This window comes from Jaculus jaculus, chromosome 14, assembly GCF_020740685.1.
Source record: "Jaculus jaculus isolate mJacJac1 chromosome 14, mJacJac1.mat.Y.cur, whole genome shotgun sequence".
Classification (NCBI taxonomy): domain Eukaryota; kingdom Metazoa; phylum Chordata; class Mammalia; order Rodentia; family Dipodidae; genus Jaculus; species Jaculus jaculus.
Genome location: NC_059115.1, coordinates 2,859,034 through 2,881,055, shown reverse-complemented (window position 1 = coordinate 2,881,055; position 22,022 = coordinate 2,859,034). Strand labels below are relative to the sequence as shown.

Below are 22,022 nucleotides of genomic sequence, written 5' to 3'. Positions count from 1 at the left end.
GTGGCATACGCCTTTAATCCAGCACTTGGGAAGCAGAGGTAGGAGGATACCGCAGTGAGTTCGAGGCCACCCTGAGACTACATAGTGAATTCCAGGTCAGCCTGGGCTAGAGCCAGACTCTACTTCCAAAAACCAAAAAAAAAAAAAAAAAAAAAGAATCACTACTTCGAAAATAGATAAATACATAAATCCACAACTGGGCTGGAGAGATGGCTCAGCTGGCTACAGGCACTTGCTTGCAAAGCCTAATGGACTGGTTCGATTCTCCAAAACCCTTGTAAAACCAGATGCACAATGTGGTGCATGCCTTGGGAGTTGGTTTGCAATGGGAAGAGACCTTGGTGAGCCCTTTTTTATTATTTGGGAGAGAAAAAAGAGGCAGAGAGAGAGAATGGGCACACCAGAGCCTCTGACCACTGCAAAGGAACTGCAGACACGTGAGCCACCTTGAGCGTCTGGCTTACAGGGGTACTAGGAAATCGAACCTAAGTCCTTTGGCTTTGCAGGCAAGTGCTTTAACCACTAAGCCGTCTCTCCAGCCCTCTTTTTTTGTAACCCACAGCCACATAAAATAGTTAAATGATTGTAACTCCTCTCCTCCACACCTCTCTCCCTAACATTCCGTAGTGGGGGTGGGCGGGTGACCTGGCCACAGTTCTGCAATTCCAACATTTAGTCTACTCCACGGGACCACAAGTTTCAGGACAACCAAAGGCTGGAGGGATGGCTTGACAAGCGGTTTAAGTCACTTGCCTGGAAGCCGAAAGACCCAGGTTCGAGTCCCCAGGACCCACGTAAACCAGGTGCACAAGGGGGCGTACGCGTCTGGAGTTTGTTTGCAATGGCTGGAGGCCCTGGTGTGCCCATTCTCTCTTTTTCAAATAAATAAAAATACAGTTTTAAAAAAAAAGTAACCAGAACAATCAAAGCTAGCAGCAGCAGTAGCAAAGTCCTACCCCAACTAACTTCTCCAAAGGTCCCGCCTCTACCACCTGCTCCCTATTCCCTTCCCTGCCTCCCACGCCTCATCCCCCCCTCCGACAGCCCCGGAAGTACCGAAGCAACTTCCGCCCTCAGAGAGGTGGACCTTCCGGTCACTACCGTCCCCCAGGACTGCTGCAGTACAGGATACGGTTGCATTTAAGTCTTTCTTGCCCTCCTTTGAAGTTTCCCGTATCAGTTCCGCCCTTAAACACTCCCACTTCCGGCTTGGAAAACGAAAACACACTTCCCGTCGGAAAAAGGGTTCCGTGTCCTGGCGGATGCCCACTCCATCTTCCCAGTAGTTCCGCCCATACAGCGTTCCTCGTCGTTCCCGCCAGCCCGCCACGCGTGACTCCAACGAAGCCACAGGCTCCCTCAGTTCTACCTCCAGGAAGAAGAGGGAGGAGGAAGCGCTCCCTTCCTCCCGTTACCCTACCGTCCAGGAGAAGACGGAAACGAAGCTCCCTTCGCCCTCACAGGGGCGGGGCCGCCTGCGCTAGGTCGTTCTCGCGAGCCTTCGCAATTCTCGCGAGACTCGACGCCCGACTTGTGCGCCCGGGAAACCCCGTGCTTCCCTTTCCCCTGGCTGGCAGCGCGGAGGCCGCACGGTAAGCGAGCCGCTCCGGCGAGGAGCGTGACTTACGGGTGGTCGGAGGGGAGTCAGCGTGGTCCTGCGCGCGCGTCTCGCCGTCCGCGGGAAGCACATCTTTCCCCCCCGGTCCCGGGCGAGGCCGCTGCATCCTCCGCCGGAGCCTCGGGCCACGTGCGAGCGGCAGGCCCCGGACATGCCGGGTGGACGTGGTCCCCGGGTACCGTGGCGGCCGCAGCAGTGATGATGCGTCGGGGAGGGAGACGCCCGGCATGGCGGGGACCTCCAGCGTCGTCTCCGGGCCGGGCCGGGCTGGAGTCGATGTTGGGCTTTGGGGGAGGACGGCTCGGAGCTGACCCCGACCTCGTGTTGACATCCTTGCTCCCGTCCCGCAGATGCCTGGAGTTACCGTAAAAGACGTAAACCAGCAGGAGTTCGTCAGAGCTCTGGCAGCCTTCCTCAAGAAGTGAGTGCCGGGCTCGGGTGCTGGAGGGATGGGTCGGCCGTGAAAGGCGCGTGCTTGCAAAGCCTCACCCGTAAGGGCCAGATGCACAAGGTGGCCCATGCATCTGGAATTTGTGCGGTGTTAGGAGGCCCTGGTGCGCCCATATTCGGCCTTTTTCTCCCTTTGTAAATGTTAAAGTGATTTTAAGTAATGGTGATCATCATGGCTTGAACCTTGGGGTGGCACAAGATACCCTCCCTCCACCCAGGATGCTCTGCCTGGGAGACAAGTTTGGGGTTCAGTGGCCGTGTGTGCATTTTGTTTTTAGCCTATTTAATTTCCCCCGTTTGTACTGAGGGGAAGGTGTTTTTGTTGTTGTTAATTTATTTGACAGAGAAAGAGTGAGAGAATGGGAGCGCCAGGGCCTCCAAGCACTGCAGATAACTCCAGACACATGCGCCCCCTTGTGCAACTGGCTAACGTGGGTCCTGGGCAATCGAACCTGGCTCCTTTGGCTTTTCAGGCAAACGCTGTAACCGCTAAGCCCGAGGGGAAAGTGTTTTAAGAAATCCGATACATGGCCTTTCCCCCGCCCCCATCACTGTCTCTATCCTAGGTCCGGGAAGCTGAAAGTTCCCGATTGGGTGGACACAGTGAAGCTGGCCAAACATAAAGAGCTTGCTCCCTACGATGAGAACTGGTTCTACACACGAGCTGGTGAGGAACTGGGGGGTCCTTGGCTGGGAGAGGGAAAGGTAGACAAACCCAATCATCCGGCCCCTCCCCGTTGTTTCATTTTATTTTAACTTTATTCTAAGGTTGCAGTAGGAGAGCTCTTTGACACCACATGCTGAGTTTGGTGAGACTTTCTTTTTGTTTGTTTGTGTCAAGGTAGGGTTTTGCTCTAGCTCGGGCTGACAATGGAATTCACTATGTCCTCCCAGGCTGGCCTCAAATGCTGGGATTAAAGGCATGCGCCACTTTTAACAGCTGACTTTGAACTTTCACATTTTTCTTAAAGGTACTTAGCTTTACAGAGGCAGCACCACTTCTGTTCTTGGAGTTCTTGAGTTCAGTTCTGTGCTTGACTCTGACCTCAGGCAAGAAATGCCTGTGTTTTCTCGTCCTTGTAGCTGTACTGAGGATTGCCAGTGCCCATTAGGGGGAGTTTAGTAACATTAAAAGTGGGTAGAGTGAGAGTCAGGAAAGTCCAGTGTATTGGTTTTGTTCAGCCTCACCATGCTGCCCTCCCCTGTAGGACCACATGGCTATGAAACGGTTGGGGGCTGGTTGGACACACTGCTCTTTGTCTTAAGTGAAGTTGTGGCAGCCACGCTGGTCTTTCTTGCTCTTCAGGTCATAATTTCATCAGTGGCTGGCTGGGTGTTTGAAGGTTGTGAGCTGCCCCCTGTCTGGGCTTAAGTCTCGAAGGTAGAGTCTGCTGGTTGTACTTGGGAGGCAGCCTTCATGCAGGGCTTACCTGAGGGACTTCTCCCTGGCCAGTATCAAGAGTGACCGAGGTGCAGCACTGAATAAGATGTGTTGTGCTTGTGTGGCAAATGTCCCTCGGGTCATGCTTTCTTCGAGGCTCAGGTCCTTCTGTGGTTCACTGCCTGTGACATCTCAGGCCCAGAAAGAAGGTAGAGTAGGTAGCATGTCCACTACTCACCACCACATTACAGAAACGTGGGCTCTGAAGGGGTACCGGCTCACTGGTCCTTGGGGTGTTCTCTGCAGTGATCATCAGCTGGTGGGTCAAGACATCTTTGGATTTACTAACTTATTTTTATTTTGTTTTGTTGAGGTAGGGTTTCACTGTAGCTCGGGCTGAAATTCACTACGAAGTCTCAGGGTGGCCTCAAACTCTTCCTTCCTCTGCCTCCTGAATGCTGGGATTAAAGGTATGCGCCGCCACACCCAGCCTTTTTGGGGGGTGAGGGAACTTTTTTGGATTTTAAATTTACAGGAAGCAATCTGGCTTTTTCCCTAGGAAAGGGTGTGTGTACCTCCCAAGAGTTTCCAGGGTGGTTGGGGTATGTCCCAGGGTATACTCACCTGTTACCACCTGGAGGAGACTCCCATTCTCTCTCTTGGTTGCTTTTTTGGTTTTTCAAGATAGGGTCGCACTCTCGCCCAAGCTGACCTGGAATTCACTTACTCACTTTGTAGACTTAAGCTGGGTCTTAACTCACAGTGATCCTCCCGCCTCTGCCTCCCTAGTGCTGGGATTAAAGGTGTGCTCTGCCACACCTGGCTCTTGGTTGCATTTTGTTTGTTTGCTTGTTTTTCTGATGTAGGGTTTCACTCTATCTAGTCCTGGCTGATCTGGAATTCACTATGTAGTCTCAGAAGGGCCTCAAAGACAGTCTGCCTCCCAACTGGTAGGAGGATTAAAGGTTTACCGTCCATGTCTGCCTTGGTAGCTTTTTGTTTGAAATAGTCTTGCTCTATCCCAGGTTGACCTGGAATTCACTAGGAATTTCAAGGTGGCCTTTAACTCACAGCGGTCCTCCTACCTCTGCCTCTCGAGTGTAATAAGGAATGGAATCAAATTGGTGCTCCGTGGTGTTTAAGCCAGCATTCTGGGACTGAGGCAGAGGAGAGGGATTGCCAGAATTTGCAGGCCATCCTGAGACCTTGTCTCAAGCAGAGTCAAGTAAAGACCCCAGTAATTGCCGCTGCTTTCTGGACGTCACAGTGTGCAACCTCCACCTCTCCTGTTCTCACTCAAACCCCACAAGTGTTTTGCTGAACCTCCTTTTTCCAGCCACTTTGAGTGAGGGATTCTAGCTAGACCCAAGAGGGTCGACATTTCTGTGGGTGCCGCTGTGTCTTGTTGGCACAGCCCTACAGCAGCAAAGGCAGGTCAAATGTGATGCAGGGGTGACGCGCCCTATTTCAGGAACAGGCTGGCTTCTTCCTAAACTGGGTTCTGAGCTATATTTGCTGTTTTTCCTGTGGGCAGTGGGGCTGGCCAGTTTGCCCCTGGAGATGGAGGCTGTAATGCAGCGAAGAACTGCACTGGCTTGGTGTGAGAATAGTTTGGCAAAGAGGCCTTTCTGGGCTGCTCTAAATACAGACAGGCTCTGGGAGTCCCAAGGTGTGAGGCATGAGTAGAAGGGCTTGCTTCCGAAGTGGAGGCTGCTGGAGAAGGGAAGTTTGGAGTTAAGGGGACCTTTGTGAGGTGGTGTTGGCCTGTTGGGGCTCTGGGTGCTTCTTAAAGGGCCTGTTCTGTTAGTCACCTGGCTGGGAATGGCCTCTAAATTTGGGGACACTGGATGCATCGTGCAGCTTCTAGAGTGGAGGGTGGTTCTGCTGCCTGCTGTGCAGGTTCAGGGCCACTCACCACTGTTACTGGAGTGAGTGGGGCCGGGCAGTGTGTTTGCGCCCCCCCCCCTTCCCTGGTAGGGTCTCATTCTAGCTCAGGCTGGCCTGGAACTCACAGCGGTTCTCATACGTCTGTGTCACCACGCCTGACAAAAGTGCACATTTTCATTGGAAGTTTTGCAGGGAAAAAGTGTCAGGGCACAGTGGAGATTTTTCTCTATATATTTGGTTGTTTAAGGTAGAGTTTTGCTCTAGCCCAGGCTGGCCTGGAATTCACTTTGTAGTGTCAGGCTGGCCTCAAACACCCCCCATGCCTCTGCCTCCCGAGTGCTGGGATTAAAGGCGTGTGCCACCACCCCTGGCTTCTCTCCTTCTCTATAGTGATTGAGTAGATCAGGGTGCTGCTGCTGGTGATTTGGGAGGTGGCATGACTGCCTCCACCCAGCCAGAACACCTGCAGCTGTTCTGGCCCCATGCTGAGAGCTGCACCTTGAAATAGGGTCCCAAAGTCTGGGTCTTAGGGAAGGTGATAAAGCGGTCAGTGTTTCCAAACACATGTGGCCTTTCTCAGAGGAATGACGCGCACGGGCTTGGGCTGGGAGCAGGCCCGTAGCTGGCGGACGGGCTTCTTGGGGTCCTCCCCTTGGACCACTCAGTTTAGACTGCGCTTCTCGCTCCTGCTCGGGCCATGCAGTGCTGGCAGTGGGCTTGCCGGAGATGCTTTCCTGGGCGAGCCAGGGTGGGTCCCCTGCCCTGGGGAAAGCAGACCTGTGCTCAGCACAACCTGGTGCTGATGCAACGGGATAGTGTGTGACAAGGCAGCGTGTCTGTTGTCACCCTGGCAGAGGAAGGGACTTGGACCAAGTGATTGTCTTGACCTGGCACAGGCACAATGATAATCAAACACAGGTCAGCGCTCTGGGGACACAAGTGAGCAGGGCCAGACTGTTGTATGGTCCTGGCCCCAAGAATCGAATCGGGCCTTCCTGCCTTAGCTCCCCAACTGCTAGTGGTGGAGACCTGCATGTCTTGGGCACTGTAAGTGCCTCTGGAAGCCTGGGTTTTCCTGCTCTGCGGGACAGTTGCTCCCAGGGCTCCACCATGGTGCACACCTGGAAGGCAGCTCCACCCAGTTCAGCACCCTTGGCAGCCTGGTCATCACTGGCCTTTTTAAAGCTGGGGACCAGAACCCATGTCCTTAGAGTGGGGATAAAATACACACATAAGTCACAGGTCCCGTCCATCGTGGGGCCCCCCACACACACACACACAGAGAAGATAGTGGTCAGAAGTGTTCTAGGCCACAGGAAGGCTGAGGGAAGGGCACAGCATTTCCTTCCCTCTAAAATGGTGAGATTGCAATTTCGCAGCAGCCTTGCCTTCATGGCTGTCAGGGGAGGGAGGCTTCTGTCCCCATGAGCTCCTCTCTCCCCTGCAGCTTCCACAGCGCGACACTTGTACCTCCGCGGCGGTGCTGGGGTCGGCTCCATGACCAAGATCTACGGAGGACGGCAGAGGAACGGAGTCATGCCCAGCCACTTCAGCCGAGGCTCCAAGAGTGTGGCCCGTCGGGTCCTCCAAGCCCTGGAAGGGCTGAAGATGGTAGAAAAGGACCAAGATGGGTAAGCTGGGATGGGGCTGGAGGCCCGGTCTTCCGCACCCATCAGTCACCTATAGTGAAGTTGTCAGGCGCCACCTTCTACAAATGAAAGTGTGGCTACCAAATGTCCTGCATCTGCCTGCGCCCCTGCTCCTCGGGCAGGGAGGGCTTGAGCAGAAGAGCCGTGAGCGGCCTCGCCCCGACCTCTGGGGCTGACTTCCTCCGGCTCCAGGAAGGTAATTTAGCGACTGTCTGCTTTCATTAGCCTGCTCGTTAACTTTTCCCAATTGATTTTTCGGGGCTTTTGATCTAATGCTTGCACAAACGACACCCCGTCAGCTCCCAGGAGGGCTCCCGCTCCTGCACACCCCCCCCCCAAGCTGGTTAGGATGCAGCTGACGGTGCCCCGAGGCCAGGTGCTGTCCTTCCAGGGCCTCCTGACTCCCAGAGAGGGCGGAGCTGTCCTCACAGGGGTTCTGACTTGCAGGGGCCGCAAGCTGACACCTCAGGGACAGAGAGACCTGGACAGAATCGCTGGACAGGTGAGGTGTGCGCCTTGGGCCTGGGGTGCAGTGAGCGGGCCTTCGCAGACACAGACCCACGCCTCGCGCATGCAGCCAGCTCAAGCTCGGGCATCTGTTTGCACCAGATGGGGACAACTTGGGAAAGGTGGGGGTGGCGGGGACGCTGCAGGCGGCTCCGTGTCCGCTCTGGCCTGAGGTGCTTATATCCTTTCTGCCCTCTTGGAAGTGAAGTTAAGCCACTTAGTCAAGAGAGAAGGGGCTATCCGTCCTCTTGGGGTTGGCCCGGAGAGCAGAGTCTGTCACACAAACATCAGTTCTTTTGGCCTTCCCTCAAGGCAGTGGGTGGAAATTGACTACGATTTCTTTCCTTCACGCACATATGCCCTTATGTATCTAAAATTAAGTAGGGGGTTGGTATGTAGCCATTACAAAGTGCCCTGACAGACCCCTAACACTGATCTTCATTTTCTTCTCACAGGTGGCGGCTGCCAGCAAGAAACATTAAAACAAGGATGCTGGGTCAATAAATTGCCTCATTCGTAATCCTGGTCTGGGTCTTGATTGGCTCTTGTGCACAGGAAGGGTCACTTCCCTTACTGGTGGTCGCCCATCCCTGGGTGGGTGCGCCTTACCCATCCTGTTTGCAACAAAATTCCCAGAGAAAGCAACTTTGCTTATAAAAGGGTTATATTGGTGGGCCAGGTCCTCTTGCCTTGGCAAAAACTCCAGATGGAGTGAGAGAAGATGGGTGCACCAGGGCCTCCAGCCACTGCATGCGAACTCCAGACACATGCAACATCTTGTGCATCTGGTTTTTTGTGGGTGGTAGGGAATCAAACTTAGGCTTTGAAGGCAAGCTCCTTAACCGCTAGCCCATCTCTCCAGTCCCTTAGATTGGAGTTACTTTTAACTTTTGACATAGGGTCTCACACTAGCCCAGGCTGACCCAGAATTAACTAATCTTCTGGTTGCTGGGATCCAAGGTGTATGCTACCCCACCTGGCGAGTTTATTAGAATGGGAATAACAGGGCCTGTAGCCACTGCAAGCATGGTGTCTTCACCTCTAAGCTATCCCTCCAGCACTTGAGGAATTGGTTTTACGCCCTTCCTAACAGCAAGTCAAGGGAGTACTGGAGGTGACGAGAACACAGAACACAGTCCTGTCTGGTCCCCAGTGCCTATAAACAATGCCAGCTCTGCTGGTGGACACCCTGTTGTGTGCTTTCTGCAAGGTGGCATGCCATGTCAGCCTTTAGACACCTGCGGACAGCCAGCCTTGCATCTCGGGCATCCTCCAAATGTGAGGTGTGGAGGCCTATGGGGAAATGAGGTGGCCCATCCCTATTGGGAGGTTGTTAAACCCTAGTGGACACCAGGCACTGCAGATATTTCAGTGACAGATTGTAGGTGATACACCGGAGGTCCCTGGGATGGGATGGTAGAACCCTCATTTTGATCCAGACAAGATGGGAAAGCGGCCAGTGTGCTTGGGCCTGGGACCCCAGTTTCTTCTGCCCACTGGGAATAGGACTAGCGGCCCAGCCTTGCTGTGAGACAGCCAGCTTCACATCTTAACCACTGGGGGGCGGTCGAGGGTCTAGAAACCGACCAGCTGCTTTTTTTTTTTTTTTTTGACAGAGAATGGGTACACCAGAGCCTATGCCACTGCGAACAAACTCCAGACACTTGTGCCCGCTTGTGCATCTGGCTTACGTGGGACCTGGGGAATTGAACCTTGGTCCTTTGGTGTTGCAAGCAAGTGCCTTTGAAAGCAAATAGAGCAGAGAGATAGGGCAAGTGCCTTAACCGCTGAGCCATCTCCAGCTCCTCCCCCTCTTTGAGCTTCCAGGAAGAAGTATTCTCACCGGAGTCTGGGGATCTGAACTTGGGTACTGTACTCGGTTGTGCAGCAAGTGTTTTAGGCTCTGAGCCATCCTCCAGCCCCCGCTTTGTTACAGAATCTCAGGTTATTTTTTGAGAGTGACAGAAAAGCAGAACGGGCGCGTCAGGGCTTCCAGCCACTGAAACAAACTCCAGACGCGTGCGCCCCCTTGTGCATCTGGCTAACGTGGGTCCTGGGGAATCAAACCTCGAACTGGGATCCTTTGGCTTCACAGGGAAGCGCTTAACTGCTAAGCCATCTCTCCAGCCCGGTCTCAGGTTATCTTAAAAAGGAAAGTGGGACCTGCATGGTAGTGCACGCCTCTAATCCCAACACTCAGAAGTGGCAGAAATAGGATCAGTGTGAGTTCGAGGCCACCCTGAGACTACATAGTGAATTCCAGGTCAGCCTAGAGTACAGTGCGACCCTACCTCGAAAACCAAAGCAAACAAAAAATATATTAAGTGAGTTGCTGGACATGGTGCATGCCTTTAACCAGTACTCAGGAGGCAGAGGTGGGAGGATCAACGTGAGTTCCAGGCCCGCCTGGACTAGAGGAACACTCTACCTTGAAAAAGGAAAATGAAGGGAGCTGGAAAGATTGCTCAGCAGTTGAAGATGCTTGGTTGAAAGCCTAATGGCCTGGGTTTGATTCCCTATTACCACATCAACCAGATGCACAGACTGGTATGCATCTAGAGTTTGTTTGCAGGGGCAAGAGGTCCTGACATACCTATTCCCTCTTTCTCTTCTTTTAAATTATTAATTTAGGGGGGGAAAAAAACAGGGGTTGGAGAGATGGTGCAGTGATTAAAAGCCCTTGTTTGCAAAGCTGATGATGGTCCCATTAATTTTCCTTCCTTGGCATCCACGTAAAGCCCGATGGACAAAGGGCATGAATGAGTTCCTTTGCAGCAGCAAGAAGCCCTGGTGTTTCCTTACTCTCCCTTCCTCCTCCTCCCACCAAATAAATACAGAAAAACAAACTATCTGGGTGGGTTGGCACGCTACTTTAAACCCAGCACTCAGGAGGCAAAGGTAGGACCACCAGCAGTTCAAGGCCACCCTGAGACTACATAGAATTTCAGGTCAGCCTGAGCTAAAGTGAAACCCTACCTCAAAAAACCAGAAAAAAAAGTGGCCCATGTGTCTGGAGTTTGCAAATGGCTAGAGGCCCTGGGACACCCCCTCTTTTTTTTTTTTTTTTTAAAGTTTTGTTTTTATTTATTTGAAAGCAGGAGAGTCTCTAGCTACATGCGCTACTTTGTGCATCTGGCTTATTTGGGTCCTGCGGAATTGAACCTGGGTTCTTTGGCTTGTTTTTGTTTGGCTAGGAAGCCGGGCGTGGTGGCACATGCCTTTAATCCCACCACTCACTCCGGAGGCAGAGGTAGGAGGGAGGATTGCCATTAGTTTGAGGCCACCCTGAGACTACAGAATGACTTCTAGGTCAATCAGTGCTAAAGTGATACCCTACCTCGGAAAAACAAACAAACAAGAAAACAACAATAATAAACCAGGCATGGTGGCACACACCTTTAATCCCAACACTTGGTTTCACTCTAGAGCCCAGGCTGATCGGGAATTCACTACGTGGTAGTTTTCTGTCTTAAACTCACTGCGATCCTCCTTCCTCTACCTCCCAATGTTGGGATTGAAGGCGTGCGCCACCACGCCCGGCTTACTATTTTTAACTTATGAAATATCTCGGGCATGCTACACAGTAACGAAAACTCACCACCAAGCGTGAGTAGTAGCACTCTGAGGGAAGCAGCCAGGTGTGGTGGTAATCCCGGCCACCTGGAAGACGGCGACCAGAGGCCCACCAGGGCTGTGTGACAACGGCCAGGGCAGGGTCTCGGAGGAGCCTGCTCCCTGGATCCCCGCCTCGGTGGCCCACACTCTGGGATCACAGACAGGTGCGTGCTGGGGGACAAACTCCAGTCCTCTTGAAAGTGCTTTATCCTGTGAACCACACCCCACCCACCCACCTAGTTTGGGGCACTTTTTTTTTTTTTTTTTTTTTAAGGCAGGATCTCTAGTCCAGGCTGACCTAGAACTCACTATGTACTTTCATGACGGCCTCAAACTCAACAGCCATCCTCTTCCCTCTGCCTCCAAGTGCTGGGGTTAAAGGCATTCGCCACCACTCCTGTCTTGTTATTGTTTTGTGTGTTTGTTTTTTCAAGGTAGGGTCTCACTCTCGCCCAGGCTGACTTGAAATTCACTATGTAGTCTCAGGGTGGCCTTGAACTCACAACGATCCTCCTACCTCTGCCTTCAGAGTGCAGAAGTAAAAGTGTACACCACCACACACTACTCTCCCAGGGCCCACATAAAGCCAGATGCACAAAGAGGTAAATGTGTCTAGAGTTCATTTGCAAAAGGCCCTGATGTGCCCATTTTCTCTCAGTTAAATAAAGTTTAAAATCCTTGTAAAAGAGACAGAGGGCTGGAGAGATAGCTTAGTTGTTGAGGTGCTTGCCTGCAAAGACAAAGGACGTAGGTTCTAGTCCCCAGGACTCACGTAAGCCAGATGCATAACGTGGTACATGCATCTGGAGTTTATTTGTAGTGGCTAGAGGACATAGAATGTCCACTCTTCCTCTCTCTCCCTCTCTCTCTCTGCCTTTCTCATAAAGTATTTTTAAAGAATACAAGTTTTTATTTATTTAATATATTTGAGAGAAAGAGAGAATGAATGGGCGTGCCAGGGCCTCCAGCCACTGCAAACGAACTCCAGATGCGTGCACCCCCTTGTGCATCTGGCTTATGTGAGTCCTTGAGAATCAAACTGTGATCCTTTGGCTTTGCAGGCAAACGCCCTAACCGCTAAAACATCTCTCTAGAACTATTTTTTTTTTAAACTTTTAATTTTTTGTTTTTCAGGGTAGGGTTTGCTCTAGCCCAGGCTGACCTTGGAATTTACCATGTAGTCTCAGGGTGGCCTGGAACTCATGATGATCCTCCTACCTCTGCCTGTCTGAGTGCTGGGATTAAAGGTCTGTGCAGCAGACACCCAGAACTTTGGGTCTGTCAAACTGCTTTCCCAGGACTCGGCCAGGCCTTGAACCAGCCTTTTCCCCACCCACCCACCTGCGCCTCTGGGGAATTGTGGCCACCCCAACTGCAGGTGTGCAGGCGGTTCCTCTGCACTCTGGGCCTGAAACATATGGCACCCAAAGGGCCCCCCCAAAAAAAGTGAGGGCCAGTGGAGCCCATCTCCTCCAGGGCCAGGCAGGAAGTGGGGCGGAGTTTGCAGTAGAACCTGGCACCCCAGAGCTGAGGCAACCCAGACCAACCGACCCAGTGGGAGAAGATGCCTGGGGGTCCCGGAGGCCTTCAAGCCCTGCCCGCTGCCGCCTGTGTCCTCCTCTGGCTGTCTGAAGCCTGTCTGGGTAATGTGGTCCAAGGGCAAGCGTGGAGGGGAGGGGAGGCCGGGCATGGGGATGGATTCCGCTAACCCCAGTACTCCGGAGACCAAGGCAGGAAGTTCTTGAGTTTGAGGCCTGCTTGCACTACCTAGTGTGTTCTAGATCAGCCTGGACATTTTAAATATATATATATTTTATTTCTTTATTTGAGAAAAAGAGGCAGAGAGAGAGAGAGAGGGAATGGGCACGTCAGGGCCTCTAGCCACTGCAAACAAACTCCAGATGCATGTGGCCCCTTGTGCATCTGGCTTATGTGGGTCCTGGAGAGCTGACTGGGATCCTTTGGCTTTGCGAGCAAACACCTTAATGGCTAAGCCATCTCTCCAGCCCCACCCTGGGCAATTTGGTGAGCCAACTCTGTCTTAAGAAGAAAGGAAAGCCAGGCGGGCGTGGTGGCGCATGCCTTTAATGCCAGCAATCGGGAGGCAGAGGTAGGAGGATCACTGTGAGTTCAAGGCTACCCTGAGACTACATAGTGAATTCCAGGTCAGCCTGGGCTAGAACACAATATATATATATTTGAAGAGGGAAAGCTCCTGAACAAATCCTGTTTAGCCCAAGCTAAGCCAGGTTAGGTTACAAGAAGCTCAATCAAGAGCACATTCTCCACCCACCCCCAACACACACATTGTCCCCAGGAGCCAAAATAAGGAACTAGCAGGTCATTCTTGACTGAACCCCACAGTCTGCAGGAAGGGGACAGAGACACAGAGGTGGCCATGAACATCAGAGGGGAGAAAAAGTTTTTTCCATTCTCTGCTTTTAAATCTGTCACCTGGGGTGTGAGCAACCCCTTGTCAGGGAAGGACAGGTTTGCCCCAGCATATCTTCCTCTCCTCCCCCATCCCAGAGTGACCACATTGACTGAGGAGTTCCCAGAGGTTGGTCACATGCCCAAGTGACTAGGAGCCAGGGGCTGGACTTCTGCCTGTCTGTCTGAGTGTTAAACCCGTGATGATGAGGTTGCTTGAGCCTTTCCCTACCTCCTCTTCCTCCTCTTTTTTTTTTTTTTCAAGGTAGGGTCTCAGGCTGTTCTGGAATACAGTCTGTATTCTCAGGGTGGCCTCGAACTCACTGTGACCCACCTACCTCTGCTCCTGAGTGCTGGAAACACTATTATTATTGTTTGTTTGTTTTTCAAGGTAGGGTTTCACTCTAGCCCAGGCTGACCTGGAATTCACTTTGTAGTCTCAGCGTGGCCTCGAACTCACGGTGATCCTCCTACCTCTGTCTCCCGAGTGTTGGGATTAAAGGCGTGCGCCACCACGCCTGACTTTGGAAACACTATTATTAATAACAACTTTCCTCACTGGCGTTACTCTTTAGCCCTGGAAGAGTTCATGACAATCCCAATACAGAGGCATCACGAGCCAAGAGTAATCCAGGACCACCATGTTCTCCTGCTCATGCAAAGATACAAAAAAATTATATTTTGCAAATCGACAAAAGCAGAAATTGACACTGTTATGGCCTATGTAATTACAAATACCTGTTTAGGTTATGTATGTGACTTTTTTTTTGTTTTGTTTTTTGTTTTGTTTTTCTAGGTAGAGTCTCACTGTAGCCCAGGCTGACCTGGAATTCACTATGTAGTCTCAGGGTGGCCTCGAACTCACAGAGATCCTCCTACCTCTGCCTCCCGAGTGCTGGGATTAAAGGTGTGTGCCACCAGCATCCTCACATCCCCAGTTCTGATCTCTCTCCTCCCGCTACCTCCAGAAGAGGGACCACTCATGTGGACTTGGAGAGAATGAGAGCTGGGACTTTCCAGAAAACTCTGCAGTGAATAAGTCCACCCTTGTCTCAATCTGCACCCAGCCCCCTGATGCAGATGGCACAGTCAAGTTGCAAAGAATGAGGAACATCCAGGGACTCATAAAACAAAGGCAGGCCCACACAGGCCCAAGGAGCTAGGGCTTTGGGTTGCAGATCTTGTTCTAACAGCAAGGGTAATGCTGGGAAACCCTCTGCCCACACTAGGCCTCAGGTGCCCCCCTATATAATGGAGGTTTCTATGGTTTCATGATGGTTACACAAGGTAAAATGTGACCTGGGGCAGGGAATGGGGGGGGGGGTCTACTGGGAAGGCCTGCAGGAGTGATTCCCAAGTGCTGCGAACCCCCTGACCAGCAGGAGAAGAATGACCACCAGACGAAGATCCTTCTTGATCACACTTTATTGGAGAGCCTCTTGGTTAACAGGAAAGTTGATGGCGAGGGGCGAGGGGCGCAGGAGTGTAGCTGCTTTTATAGGGCAGAATACTACGGGGCGCCTGCTAATTGGCTGCCACAGGCTCACCCGCCCACAGGAGCCACGGGATAGGCTCGGGACAAGGTGCGTCAAGCGCATGCGCAACCTCAAGCAAGGTTGGCGCCAAGGCGCTGCCTAAATAAGGAAATTGTTTACCTCAAGACTGGCAGGAAGCCAGCGCCATCTTGTAATGGCATCTGCATTGGCTCCCTACACCCAAGCTGAAAGGATCTTGTCTAGACAGCAGGATAGCCAGGGTCAAAAAATAAAATGAAATAAATAAATAAATAAATAACTGCCACAGAGATGGCTTAGCGGTTAAGGCGTTTGCCTGCGAAGCCAAAGGACCTTGGTTTGATTCCCCAGGACCCATGTAAGCCAGATGCACAAGGGGGCGCATGTGTCTGGAGTTCGTTTGCAGTGGCTGGAGGCCCTGGCTTTTCCATTCTCTCTGTCTCCTCTTTTCTCTCTATCTCTCTGCTTGCAAATAAATAAATAAAAGAAAAGCCACAGACTTTTGGGGTCAAAGCAGAAAGGGCCCAGGCATGGTGGCACACGCCTTTAATGCCAGCACTCCAGAGGCACAGGTAGGAGAATTGCAGTGAGTCTAAGGCCGGCCCAGGGCTACAGAAAGAGTTCCAGTGCAGCCTGGGCTAGAATGAGACAGAAAGAAAGAGAGAGAGGGAAGGAAGGAAGGAAAGAAAGAAAGAAAAAAGAAAACAAGCCAGGTGTGGTGGTGGCACACGCCTTTAATCCCAGCACTCAGGAGGCAGAGGTAGGTGGATCAGTTGGAGGCCACCCTGAGTCTACATAGTGAATTCCAGGTCAGCCTGAGCTAGAGTGAGACCCTGTGTGTTGGGGGGGGGACTCCCCAAAGGGAGTACGAAGGAGAGTCCACAGGGTGTCTAGTCTCTTCCTCCAGGATGTCACTTCCCATCACTACTATATTTTTTGGGGGTGGGGGCTGGTTTGGTCTTTCGAGATAGGGTTTCACTCTAGCCCAGGCTGACCTGGAATTCACTATGGAGTCTCAGGGTGGCCTCGAACTCACGGCGATCCTCCTACCTCTGCCTCCCGAGTGCTGGGATTAAAGGCGTGTGTAGCACCACGCCCAGCCCATCACCACTATTTTTTTTTTTTTTAATTTTTACTTATTTGAGAGCGACAGACACAGAGAGAAAGACAGATAGAGGGGGAGAGAGAGAGAATGGGCGCGCCAGGGCTTCCAGCCTCTGCAAACGAACTCCAGACGCGTGCGCCCCCTCGTGCATCTGGCTAACGTGGGACCTGGGGAACCGAGCCTCGAACCGGGGTCCTTAGGCTTCACAGCCCCCATCACCACTATTAACAGAAGCGGCCTCCCTCCTCTGCCAGCAGCGCTCGCTAACTCTTGGGGACTCCAGGGCCAGAGCCTGCAGCACCACCGCCCATGGGCAAGCTCTGACCCACGCCTGTGCCTCTTCTCCAACTGCGCAGGCCCTGGGTGCCAGGCCCTGTCCGTGCACAGCGGCCCACCGTCGTTGACAGTGAGACCCGGGGTTGAGGTCCGCCTCAACTGTACCCACGATGCCAGCAACCCGAACGTCACGTGGTGGCTCGTCATCCCGGGGAAGCACGCTTGGCCTCCCACGTTACTGGGCAACGGCCTGGGCAGAAGGGGCGAGTGGGTCATCTCCAACGTGAACATGAGCCATGGAGGCATGTATCAATGCCAAGTGCAAGAAGGAAAAAATGTAATGCGCTCCTGCGGCACCTATCTGCGCGTGCGGGGTGAGTGGCAGGGAGCCCCAACCCTCCCATCCAGTCCCTTCCTCTAACTGGGACAATGCTTTCCTTGCCCATCAGGTGGGGACGCTGCTTCCTGGGCCTGGAACCCGCAGTACAGAGACTAAAGGTTCTCACCTGCAGGATGGGTGGGGTTCTTTTTTGTTATTATTATTATTTTTTTTTAATATTTCATTTATTAGAGAGTGCAGAGAGAATGGGCGCCCCAGGGCCTCTGCCGCTGCGAAGGAACTCAAGACGCATGCGCCACCACGTGCACCTGGCTTAGGTGGGACCTGGAGAATCGGAATGGGGTTCTTAGGCTTCGCAGGCATGCGCTTTAACCGCTAAGCTATCTCTCCAGCCCTGGGAGCTAGTTGTTTTTTTTTTTTTTTAATATATATATTTTATTTATTTATTTGACAGAGAGAAAGATATAGAAAGAGAGAGAGAGAATGGGCACGCCAGGGCCTCCAGCTGCTGCAAACAAACACCAGATGCATGCACCCCTTTGTGCATCTGGATTTTGTGGATCCTGGAGTAGCAAACCTGCATCCTTTGGCTTTGCAGGCAAACGCCTTAACCCCTAAGCCATCTCTCCAGCCCTTTTTTTTTTTTTTTTTTTTTTTCCGAGGTAGAGTCTCACTCTAGCCCAGGCTGACCTGGAATACACTATGTAGTCTCAGGCTGGCCTCGAACTCACAGCGATCCTCCTACCTCTGCCTCCTGAGTGCTGGGATTAAAGGCGTGTGCGTCACCACGCCCCACCAGGATGGGAGTTTTGGTGGTTCTTGGCCATACAGGAGGTGGAGCTGGGGGAATGGGGGTGGAGGGAATGGAGGGGGTAATACGCCAGGATGTTGAGCAATGCCCTTTCTTTTCAGAGCCACCCCCCAGACCCTTCCTGGACATGGGGGAGGGCACCAAGAACCGCATCATCACAGCTGAGGGGATCATCCTGCTCTTCTGTGCGGTGGTGCCTGGGACACTGCTGCTGTTCAGGGTGAGTGCCCTGGGGACCCTCAAGTCATCCCGTGACCGCCTGGGCTGTGAGTCCCAGTGTCCAGCTGGCCCTGTGAAACCTGAGGTTCCCCCCTGCCAAGTCTGGGAGAAGGAGCCAACACACTTCTAAGGCTCTGAAAGTTACAGGAACCAGTACAACAGAAGGGTTTTGCTGGGCAGACTGGCTCACGCCTTTGATCCAGCACTCGGGAGGCAGAGGTAGGAATGAGACCCTAACTCGAAAAAGAAAGAAAAAACAAGCAAACAAGGATTTTACCTTTTTATTTTAGTTTATTCATTTAGGTTTTTTTGTTTTTTTTTGTTGAGGTAGAGTCTCACTGTAGTCCAGGCTGCTGTGGAAATCACCCTGTAGTCTCAGGCTGTCCTCAAACTCACGGCGACCCTCCTGCTTCTGTCTCCCAAGTGCTGGGATTAAAGGAGTGTGCCACCACACCTGGCTCTAAAAAATTTTATTTATTTATTTATTTATTTGAGAGAGACAAAGAGGGAGGGGGAGAGAGAAAGAGGAGGAAAGAACTGGTACTCTAAGGCCTCCAGCCACTGCAAAGGAACTCCAGATGCATGCATCACCTTGCGCATCTGGCTAACGTGGGTCCTGGAGAACTAAACCTGGGTCCTTAGGCTTCCCAGGCAAGCGACTTAACTGGTAAGTGTCTCTGCAGCCCACAAAAGGATTTTAAAGCTGAACATGCTGGTGCATAGCTTTAATGCCAGCCCTTGAGCTGCTGAGGTAGGAGGATCACCATGAGTTTGAGGCCAGCCTGAGCTATAGAGTGAATTCAAGGTCAGCCTGGGCTACAGTGAGACTCTGCTTCAAAAGAACAGAAAAAAAAGGGGGGGGGGGCTTTACCTCCTCATGCTTTCTCACAGGCTTCAAACTTCTCTGAAACATTTTTTTTTTTCCTTTGAGGTTGGGTCTTGCTGTAGCCCAGGCTGACCTGGAATTCACTATGTAGTCTCAGGGTGGCCTCGAACTTATGGCGATCCTCCTACCTCTGCTTCCCCATGGCTGGGATCAAAGGTGTGCGCCACCAAGCCCAGCTTCCCGCTCTTAATCTAATAAAGTATCTCTAAACTTAAAAAAAAAAAAAAAAAGGATTCAAGTGGCACTGGGCTGGAGTGATGTCCTCGATGCTTCTCCTCCTGTGTCCCCACAGCACAGTGCTTCTCTCCTGCCCCAACCAGAAGAGCAGTCCCCTGCAGGCAAGAATAGCCAGGGAAGAAGGGCGCGTGTCCTCCTGGAGCAACCTGGGGGAGTGTCTCTGTTTAGGCCACAGTGCCACTACTGGTCTTTGGATAGGGAAGGGGGCAGGTGTTGAGACAAGATTTTCCTGTATAAATCCAGGCTGGCCTGAAACTCACTGAGTAGAAACCTGGAGTTACGGGTGTGTGCCACCACTCCAGGCTTACAATTAATCTTTTTGTCATCCTTGGAGAAGAAAACCAAAAGGACGATAGAAAGCAATCACCAGAAGGGCCGGGTGTGGTGGCCCTTTAATCCCAGCACTTGAGAGGCAGAGGTAGGAGGATCACTGTGAGTTCGAGGCCACCCTGAGACTACGTAGTGAATTCCAGGTCAGCCTGGGCTAGAGCAACACCCTACCTTGAAAAAAGACAAGAAAAAAGAAAAAAAAATTTAATTGTTTTTGTTCATTTTTATTTATTTATTTGAGAGTGACAGAGAGAGAGAGAGAGGAAGATAGAGAGATAATGGGTGCACCAAGGCTTCCAGCCACTGCAAACGAACTCCAGACATGTGCGCCCCCTTGTGCATCTGGCTAATGTGGGTCCTGGGAAACCGAGCCTTGAACCGGGGTCCTTAGGCTTCACAGGGAAGTCCTTAACCGCCAAGCCATCTCTCCAGCCCAGAAAAAACATATATACATTTATTTGCAAATACAGAGAGATACAGAGAAGAGAGCCAGAGAGAATGGGTGCATCAGGGCCTCCGGCCACTATAAAGGAACTCCAGATGTATGTGCCACTTTGTGCATCTAGTTTTACATGCATACTGGGGAATCAAACCTGGGTCATTAGGCTTTGCAGGCAAGCACCTTAACCACTGAGCAGTCTCTCCAGCTCTCACTGTCCACTTGAAATGCAGAGGCAGGAGGATCACAAGTTTGAGGCCAGCCAAGTCTACATAGTGAGTTTCAAGACCACATAGTAATACCCTGTCTTCACCCCCTCCAGAAATAAATAGGTAGGGCTGGAGAAATGGCTCAGCGGTTAAGCTGCTTGCTTGCAAAGCTGAATGGCTTGGGTTCAATTCCTCTGTACCCATGTAAAGCCAGATGGAAGGAATGGGGCAGGAGCTTGTCTACAGCGGCAAGAGGCCCTGCAGCTCTCACAGTGTCTCTCTTGCAAATAAACAATTTTATTATTTTCGTTTTAATTTATATTTGTTTATTTTGAGAAAGAAAGGCAGATAGAGAGAATGGGCACACCAGGGCTTCTAGACACTGGTAAACAAACTCCAGATGCATGTACCCCCTTGTACACCTGGCTTACGTGGGTACTGGGGAATTGAACTTGGGTCCTTAGGCATCATAGGCAAACACCTTAACTGCTAAGCCATCTCTCTAGTCCCACCTTTTTAAAAAATTTTTTTTTTAATTTTATTTTTGTTTTATTTGAGAGAGAGAGGGGGAGATGGAGGCAGGGAGAGAGAATGGGTGCGCCAGGGCCTTTAGCCACTGCAAATGAACTCCAGATGCATGTATCACCTTGTGTTTCTGGCTTATGTGGGTCCTGGGGAATTGAACCTGGATCCTCCGGCTTTGCAGGCAATCGCCTTAACTGCTGAGCTATCTTTCTAGTCCTAAAAATACTTTACTTATTTATTTGAGAGAGATAGAGAAAGAGAAAGAGATAGGCAGATAAAGAGAGAATGGGTGTGCCAGGGCTTTTAGCACTGTGAACGAACTCCAGACATATGCACCCCCTTGTGCATCTGTCCAGCTCCCCCCCTTTTTTTGACTTAGGGTCTGTCATTGTAGCCCACACTGATCTGGAATTCACTGTGTAGTCTCAGGGTGGCCTCAAACTCAAGGCGATCCTCCTATCTCTACTTCCCGAGTGCCGGTAAAAATTTTTAAATAAAAGTTAAAGGGCTGGAGGGATGGCTTAGCAGTTCAAGTGTTTGCCTGCCAAGCCAAAGGAGCCAGGTTTGATTCCCCAGGACCCATGTTAGCCAGATGCACAAGGGGTGCATGTGTGTCTGAAGTTCGTTTGCAGTGGCTGGAGGCCCTGGCGCGCGCTCTCTCTCTCTCTCTCTCTCTCTCTCTCTCTCTCTCTCTGCCTCTTTCCCTCATCAAATAAATAAATAAATAAAAATATTAAAAGTTGAAAAAAAGAAAAAGAAGAAGACAATAGAATCCTACCATTATCCCCAAATGTGGCCTTGGGCATATTATGTCCCTGGAAGGCTGGAGAGAGATAATTCACTGTCCCCTGTTCGCCGCGGCTCCTCAATCCCATCACCCTTTGCAGAAGCGCTGGCAGCATGAGAAGTTTGGGGTGGACATGCGCGATGATTATGAAGATGAAAATCTTTATGAGGTGAGGAGAGGACGGGGCTGGGGTGCATAGGTAAGTTCCACTGGGGGAGTCTACATGGCATTCCCAGCCTGGGATTGGCTGAGCCAGGGCAGAGACCCCAATCATCAGTGCACTGAGGTCCACTACTCTGTGTCTTTTCCCCCTGCGCATCCCCCCGGCTCCCCCCCACCCCGCCCCCGAAAAGGGTCTGAACCTGGACGACTGCTCCATGTATGAAGACATCTCCCGGGGACTCCAGGGCACCTACCAGGATGTGGGCAGCCTCCACGTTGGGGATGTCCAGTTGGAGAAGCCATGACGTACCCCAAACCACCCACTGCTGCTTCCCCTGCTGTGTGTCCAACTCCAGCATCCCTCCTTAACCGGCACCCCCCCCCCCCAGCACCGCCCTGTCGGCTTGCCCTGGAAGGTTCTCGAGTCATTTTCCTCTGGGTTCGTCCCTCTGGCCTATTCCGGCCCCCCCCCCTCCTCTCCCACCTAACCCGGTCCTCCCGGCTGCCCGTCCCAGGCTCCCTCCCCAGCGGTTAATGAGCCCTTAATCGCTGCCTCTCGGGGAGCTGATTATAGCAGCCTGGCTCGTTAGTGTCACCCCCTCCTCCCGGATAATAAATCCTTACTGACTGCAGACCTTGGCAGGA

At 51.9% G+C, this 22,022-nt stretch overlaps 2 protein-coding genes across 3 annotated transcripts; both read left to right on the top strand.

The window, feature by feature from the left end:
• Nucleotides 1–1,505: 1,505 nt before the first annotated feature.
• Nucleotides 1,506–8,012, top strand: Rps19 (ribosomal protein S19). The gene is made up of 6 exons (XM_004670379.2): nucleotides 1,506–1,592; nucleotides 1,969–2,039; nucleotides 2,635–2,735; nucleotides 6,784–6,967; nucleotides 7,433–7,487; nucleotides 7,948–8,012. Exons 2-6 carry the CDS (start codon nucleotides 1,969–1,971, stop codon nucleotides 7,972–7,974), a joined length of 438 nt encoding a protein of 145 aa, XP_004670436.1. The 5' UTR covers nucleotides 1,506–1,592; the 3' UTR covers nucleotides 7,975–8,012.
• A 4,658-nt stretch (nucleotides 8,013–12,670) lies between these two features.
• On the top strand, nucleotides 12,671–21,720 carry Cd79a (CD79a molecule). 2 transcript variants are annotated; one of them, XM_045134531.1, is made up of 5 exons: nucleotides 12,671–12,750; nucleotides 16,513–16,695; nucleotides 17,685–17,803; nucleotides 21,316–21,384; nucleotides 21,569–21,720. In XM_045134531.1, the coding sequence occupies exons 1-5, from the start codon at nucleotides 12,672–12,674 to the stop codon at nucleotides 21,680–21,682; spliced, it is 564 nt and encodes a 187-aa protein (XP_044990466.1). In that variant the 5' UTR covers nucleotide 12,671; the 3' UTR covers nucleotides 21,683–21,720. The 2 variants fall into 2 exon arrangements, with proteins under 2 accessions (XP_044990466.1, XP_044990465.1); XM_045134530.1 differs by having other exon boundaries at nucleotides 16,513–16,806.
• Nucleotides 21,721–22,022: the final 302 nt, after the last annotated feature.